At 57.6% G+C, this 7,423-nt stretch overlaps 1 protein-coding gene across 1 annotated transcript; it reads right to left on the bottom strand.

The window, feature by feature from the left end:
- Positions 1 to 2,479: 2,479 nt before the first annotated feature.
- Positions 2,480 to 3,095, bottom strand: LOC121869813 (the record flags this gene model as incomplete). Its single annotated transcript, XM_042371392.1, has 1 exon — positions 2,480 to 3,095. A coding segment is annotated over exon 1 (616 nt), but the record flags the coding sequence as incomplete, so codon positions are not given.
- Positions 3,096 to 7,423: the final 4,328 nt, after the last annotated feature.

Raw genomic sequence — 7,423 nt, forward strand, 5'->3', positions numbered from 1 at the left:
GGGAGGTGGCGCATGGTGCCTTGTGGTGCTGGGAGGTGGCCTGGCCTGGTGCTGCTGGGAGAGTGGCGACCATGGTGCTGGAGAGTGGCGACGGTGCTGGGAGAGTGGCGGCATGGTGCCTCGTGGTGCTGGGAGAGTGGCGGCGGGTGCCTCGTGGTGCTGGGAGGTGGCGGCCATGGTGCTGGGAGAGTGGCGGCCATGGTGCTGGGGAGGTGGCAGGCATGGTGCTGGGAGGTGGCGGCCATGGTGCTGGGGAGGTGGCGGCCATGGTGCTGTGGTGCTGGGAGAGTGGCGGCCATGGTGCCTTGTGGTGCTGGGAGAGTGGCGGCTCATGGTGCTGGGAGAGTGGCGGCCATGGTGCTGGGAGAGTGGCGGCCATGGTGCCTCGTGGTGCTGGGAAGTGGCGACCATGGTGCCTCGTAGTGCTGGGAGAGTGGCGACCATGGTGCCTCGTGGTGCTGGGAGAGTGGCGACCATGGTGCCTTGTGGTGCTGGGAGAGTGGCGGCCATGGTGCCTTGTGGTGCTGGGAGAGTGGCGGCCATGGTGCTGGGAGAATGGCAGCCATGGTGCCTCGTAGTGCTGGGAAGTGGCGGCCATGGTGCCTCGTGGTGCTGGGAAGTGGCGACCATGGTGCCTTGTGGTGCTGGGAGAGTGGCAGCCATGGTGCTGGGAGAGTGGCAGCCATGGTGCTGGGAAGTGGCGGCCATGGTGCCTCGTGGTGCTGGGGATGGCGACCATGGTGCCTTGTGGTGCTGGGAGAGTGGCAGCCGCCAGGTGCTGGGAGAGTGGCGGCCATGGTGCCTTGTGGTGCTGGGAAGTGGCGGCCATGGTGCTGGGGAGAGTGGCAGCCATGGTGCCTCTGGGTGCTGGAGAGTGGCGGCCATGGTGCCTCGTAGTGCTGGGAGAGTGGCGGCCATGGTGCCTCGTGGTGCTGGGAGAGTGGCGGCCATGGTGCCTCGTGGTGCTGGAGAGTGGCGGCCATGGTGCCTTGTGGTGCTGAAGTGGCGGCCATGGTGCCTTGTGGTGCTGGGAGAGTGGCGAGAATGGTGCCTTGTGGTGCTGGGAGGTGGCAGCCATGGTGCCTCGTGGTGCTGGGAAGTGGCGGCCATGGTGCCTTGTGGTGCTGGGAGAGTGGCGGCCATGGTGCCTTGTGGTGCTGGGAGAGTGGCGGCCATGGTGCTGGGAGAGTGGCGACCATGGTGCCTGTGGTGCTGGAGAGTGGCGGCCATGGTGCTGGGAGAGTGGCGGCCATGGTGCCTTGTGGTGCTGGGAGAGTGGCGGCCATGGTGCCTTGTGGTGCTGGGAAGTGGCGGCCATGGTGCCTTGTGGTGCTGGGAAGTGGCAGCCGCGGTGCCTTGTGGTGCTGGGAGAGTGGCGACCATGGTGCCTTGTGGTGCTGGGAGAGTGGCGGCCATGGTGCCTTGTGGTGCTGGGAGAGTGGGGCATGGTGCCTTGTGGTGCTGGGAGAGTGGCGGCCATGGTGCCTTGTGGTGCTGGGAGAGTGGCAGCCATGGTGCCTTGGTGCTGGGAGAGTGGCGGCCATGGTGCCTTGTGGTGCTGGGAGAGTGGCGGCCATGGTGCCTTGTGGTGCTGGGAGAGTGGCGGCCATGGTGCCTTGTGGTGCTGGGAGAGTGGCGTATGGTGCCTCGTGGTGCTGGGAGAGTGGCGACCATGGTGCCTTGTGGTGCTGGGAGAGTGGCGGCCATGGTGCCTCGTGGTGCTGGGAGAGTGGCGGCCATGGTGCCTTGTGGTGCTGGGAGAGTGGCAGCCATGGTGCCTCTGTGGTGCTGGGAGAGTGGCGGCCATGGTGCCTTGTGGTGCTGGGAGAGTGGCAGCCATGGTGCCTTGTGGTGCTGGGAGAGTGGCGGCCATGGTGCCTTGTGGTGCTGGGAGAGTGGCGGCCATGGTGCCTCGTGGTGCTGGGAGAGTGGCGGCCATGGTGCCTTGTGGTGCTGGAGGTGCGTGCCAGTGCCGCTGGTGCTGGGAGGTGGCAGCCAGTGCCTTGTAGTGTGGAAATGGCGGCTGTGGTGCGGTGGCGGCCGGTGCCTGTGTGGGAGAGTGGCAGCCATGGTGCCTCGTGGTGCTGGGAGAGTGGTAGCCATGGTGCCTTGTGGTGCTGGGAAGTGGCGGCCATGGTGCTTGGTGCGGGAAGTGGCAGCCATGGTGCCTTGTGGTGCTGAGAGTGCGTATGGTGCCTGTGTGGCTGGAGGTGCGTATGGTGCCTTGTGGTGCTGGGAGAGTGGCAGCCATGGTGCCTTGGTGCTGGGAAGTGGCAGCATGGTGCCTTGTGGTGCTGGAAGTGGTGGCCATGGTGCCTTGTGGTGCTGGGAGAGTGGCGGCATGGTGCCTTGTGGTGCTGGAGAGTGGCGGCCATGGTGCCTTGTGGTGCTGGGAGAGTGGCAGCCATGGTGCCTTGTGGTGCTGGGAGAGTGGCAGCCATGGTGCTTTGTGGTGCTGGGAGAGTGGCAGCCATGGTGCCTTGTGGTGCTGGGAGAGTGGCAGCCATGGTGCCTTGTGTGCTGGAAGTGGCAGCCATGGTGCCTTGTGGTGCTGGAGTGGCCATGGTGCCTTGTGGTGCGGAGGTGGCCATGGTTTGTGGTGCTGGCAGAGTGCGGCCATGGTGCCTTTGCTGGGAAGTGGCGGCAATGGTGCCTTGTGGTGCTGGGAAATGGCGACCATGGTGCCTTGTGGTGCTGGAAAGTGGCGGCCATGGTGCCTTGTGGTGCTGGGAGAGTGGCAGGCCAGGTGCCTTGTGGTGCTGGGAGAGTGGCGGCCATGGTGCCTCTGTGGTGATGGGAGAGTGGCGGCCATGGTGCTCTCGTGTGCTGGAAAGTGGTGGCCATGGTGCCTTGTGGTGCTGGGAAGTGGCGACCATGGTGCCTTGTGGTGCAGAGTGGCGGCCATGGTGCCTTGTGGTGCTGGGAAAGTGGCGGCCATGGTGCCTTGTGGTGCTGGAAAGTGGCAGCCATGGTGCCTTGTGGTGCTGGGAAGTGGCGGCCATTGCGCTTGCTGCTGGGAAGTGGCAGCCATGGTGCCTTGTTTGCTGGGAGAGTGGTGCCATGGTGCCTTGTGGTGCTGGGAGAGTGGCAGCCATGGTGCCTTGTGGTGCTGGAGGTGGCGGCCATGGTGCCTTGTGGTGCTGGGAGAGTGGCAGCCATGGTGCCTTGTGGTGCTGGGAGAGTGGCGGCCGTGATTGTGCTTTGTTGTGCTGGAGAGTGGCGGCCATGGTGCCTTGTGGTGCTGGGAAATGGCAGCCATGGTGCCTTGTGGTGCTGGAGAGTGGCGACCATGGTGCCTTTGTGGTGCTGAGAGTGGCAGCCATGGTGCCTTGTGGTGCTGGGAAAGTGGCAGCCATGGTGCCTTGTGGTGCTGGGAGAGTGGCGGCCATGGTGCCTTGTGGTGCTGGGAGAGTGGCAGCCATGGTGCTGGGAGAGTGGCGGCCATGGTGCCTTGTGGTGCTGGGAGAGTGGCGGCCATGGTGCCTTGTGGTGCTGGGAGAGTGGCGGCCATGGTGCCTTGGGTGCTGGGAGAGTGGCGGTCATGGTGCCTTGTGGTGCTGGGAGAGTGGCGGCCATGGTGCCTTGTGGTGCTGGGAGAGTGGCGGCCGCGTGCCTTGTGGTGCTGGAGTGGCGGCCATGGTGCCGCAATGTGCTGGGAGAGTGGCGGCCATGGTGCCTTGTGGTGCTGGGAGAGTGGCAGCCATGGTGCCTTGTGGTGCTGGAGAGTGGCGGCCATGGTGCCTTGTGGTGCTGGAAGTGGCGGCCATGGTGCCTTGTGGTGCTGGGAGAGTGGCGGCCTGGTGCTGGTGCTGGAAGTGGCAGCCATGGTGCCTTGTGGTGCTGGGAGAGTGACGACCATGGTGCCTTGTGGTGCTGGGAGAGTGGCGCCATGGTGCCTTGGTGCTGGGAGGTGGCGGCCATGGTGCCTTGTGGTGCTGGGAGAGTGGCGGCCATGGTGCCTTGTGGTGCTGGGAGAGTGAGGAAGTGTGTGGGAGTGTGGGGAGAGTGGCAGCCATGGTGCCTTGTGGTGCTGGGAGAGTGGCAGCCATGGTGCCTTGTGGTGCTGGGAGAGTGGCAGCCATGGTGCCTTGTAGTGCTGGGAGAGTGGCAGCCATGGTGCCTTGTGGTGCTGGGAGAGTGGCAGCCATGGTGCCTTGTGGTGCTGGGAGAGTGAGAAGTGTGTGGGGAGGTGTGGGGAGAGTGGCAGCCATGGTGCCTTGTGGTGCTAGAGTGGCGGTCATGGTGCCTTGTAGTGCTGGAGAGTGAGAAGTGTGTGGGAGAGTGTGGGAGAGAGTGGCAGCCATGGTGCCTTGTGGTGCTGGGAGAGTGGCGGTCATGGTGCCTTGTAGTGCTGGGAGAGGAGTGGAAGTGTGTGGGAGAGTGTGGGGAGAGTGGCGGCCATGGTGCCTTGTGGTGCTGGAGAGTGGCAGCCATGGTGCCTTGTGGTGCTGGGAGAGTGGCAGCCATGGTGCCTTGTAGTGCTGGGAGAGTGGCGGCCATGGTGCCTTGTAGTGCTGGGAGAGTGAGGAAGTGTGTGGAGAGTGTGGGAGAGTGTGGGAGAGCAGAAAGTGAGACACACACACACACACACACACACACACAGGTAGAGCAGACACGATCAGTCAGAAAATACAGACACAGACAGACAGAAAACACAGACATAAACAGACAGACAGACAGACAGGTATACAAACAGAGGGGGGGAGGAGGAAGGCGGGAATATTAGTTAAATGAAAGTAGCGTCTTCCTCTCCCCCCTCCCTCCTCCTCTCCCTCCCCTCCCCTCCTCCTCCTCCTCCTCCTCCTCCTCCTCCCTCCTCCTCCTCCTCCCCCTCCTCCTCCTCCTCCTCCTCCCTCTCCCCTCTAATATATAGGACTTTTTGAAGACTTTTGGACTTTTTTCCCTTAAATATTGAAACTTCTTATATATTTTTTTTAGACTTCGAACCATTGAACTTTTTTGTGATTTTAGACTTTTATTTTAATTTTATTTTTTTTTTTAATTAGCTGGACTTACAGTAGTCGACTTCAAAGGTCTTGAAACTTTCGTATTTTTCTTTCAAACTTTGGTTTTTAAACCTTATACTTTTCAATCTTTTGTTTTTTTACTTTTGGACTTTTTTGTATTCCGGACTTATGGATAATTTAGGACTTTTGTTAATACCATTCGGAGTTTTAGGGTACATATTGATTTCTTTTGTATTTTTATAACTTTTATCTATTTTGGACTTATGTGTTTTGGACTTTAACCTGTGTTTTGGACTTTAACCTGTGTTTTGGACTTTTACCTGTGTTTTGGACTTTAACTGTGTTTGGACTTTAACCTGTGTTTTGGACTTTAACCTGTGTTTTGGACTTTAACCTGTGTTTTGGACTTTTATTTATGTTTTGGACTTTTACCTGTGTTTTGGACTTTAACCTGTGTTTTGGACTTTAACCTGTGTTTTGGACTTTAACCTGTGTTTTGGACTTTAACCTGTGTTTTGGACTTTCACCTGTGTTTTGGACTTTCACCTGTGTTTTGGACTTTAACCTGTGTTTTGGACTTTAACCTGTGTTTTGGACTTTAACCTGTGTTTTGGACTTTAACCTGTGTTTTGGACTTTTTGGTAACGCCATTCGGACTTTTGTTCATTTCGTCACTTTGGAATTTTCTCATCACATTTTTCTTAATATCGCCGCTCAACTTTTGCCGGAAAACACCTGACCAAAAATACGGTAATTAGCGAGACATTTCGAGACAGTAAGAGACATTGTGGGCCATTACGAGACATTTTGAGATAGTACGAGACATTGTGGGTCATTACGAGACATTGAAGAGAGACACTGGGATATTGAGAGACAATGTGAGATATTAAGAGATTTTAACGAGACACTACGAGGCATTAAGATACCCTACGAGACATTACGAAACACGACGAAATATTACGAGACAGTAACAGAATTTGCGAGACATTACGAGGACAGTATTGGTTATTTGCGAGACATTACGAGACAGGAGGACGAGCCATTAACAATAACGCTTAATAGCCACACACGCGCCCAAAGATTTATATATCTACCATAACGTCGCCAAATCCTTAACCTTCGCTAAATCTACTTCAGCAACGCCAAATCTATAACGTCTCCAAATTTACTGTAAGCACATCAAATCTACCACAGCAACGCCAAATCTATCTTAGCAACTCAAGTCAACCACAGCGCCGTCAAATCAACAATCGCGACGCCAAATTGAACATAGCAACGCGAGTCTACCATAGCAACGCCAAATACATTAGGGAGCGCCAAATTTACGCTCCGCCACACAGACGTAATCACGTATAAATAAAGTCCTGAACTGCGGCTAATTTTTGGTCGCCAAAGTTTAGATGTTGATCTGAAACAACGACAATACGATTAGTTCCAGCGGGGGACCTGCTGACGTGGTGGTCGTCACACGCTGGTGCTGACATAATGGTCGTCACACGCTGGTGCTGACGTGGTGGTCGTCACACGCTGGTGCTGACATAATGGTCGTCACACGCTGGTGCTGACGTGCTGGTCGTCACACGCTGGTGCTGACATAATGGTCGTCACACGCTGGTGCTGACGTGGTGGTGTCACGCTGGTGCTGACATAATGGTCGTCACGCTGGTGCTGACGTGGTGGCCGTCACACACACTGGTACTGACATAATAGTCGTCACATACCGGTAGTGACATGGTGGTCGTCACACAATGGTGCTGACGTAGTGGTCGTCACATGCACACTGGCGGTCGTCATATACCGGGAGTGACTGGTGCTGAGGTGGTGGTCGTCACACACACGCTGGTACTAACGTGGAGGTCGTCATACACACTGGTGGTCGTCACATACCGGTAGTGACGTGGTGGTCGTCTCACGTGGCGGTCGTCACATACCGGTAGTGACGTGGTGGTCGTCTCACGTGGTGGTCGTCTCACGTGGTGGTCGTCTCACGTGGTGGTCGTAGTAGTGAGTGAGAGGCGCCAACTCTCCCCGGCCATTACACTGTGATCGTTGTCCTTAGTTAAAGCTGGACACCTACACCCCTGGTTGACACGGCCCCTGGTGGTGTGGTGGTGTGGTGTGGTGTGGTGGTGTGGTGTGGTGTGGTGGTGGTGTAATGGCATGCTGATGTGGTGGTGTGGTGTGGTGGTGGTGGTGTGGTGTGGTGGTGTGGTGTGGTGTGGTGGTGGTGGTGTGGTGTGGTGGTGTGGTGTGGTGTGGTGGTGTGGTGTGGTGTGGTGTTGGTGGTGTGGTGGTGTGGTGTGGTGTGGTGGTGGTGTAATGGCATGATGATGTGGTGGTGTGGTGTGGTGGTGTGTGGTGTGGTGTGGTGGTGTGGTGTGGTGTGGTGGTGTAATGGCATGCTAATGTGGTGGTGTGGTGTGATGATGTGGCATACTGGTGTGGTGGTGTAATGG

Source organism: Homarus americanus, unplaced genomic scaffold, assembly GCF_018991925.1.
Source record: "Homarus americanus isolate GMGI-L3 unplaced genomic scaffold, GMGI_Hamer_2.0 scaffold42368, whole genome shotgun sequence".
Classification (NCBI taxonomy): Eukaryota; Metazoa; Arthropoda; class Malacostraca; order Decapoda; family Nephropidae; genus Homarus; species Homarus americanus.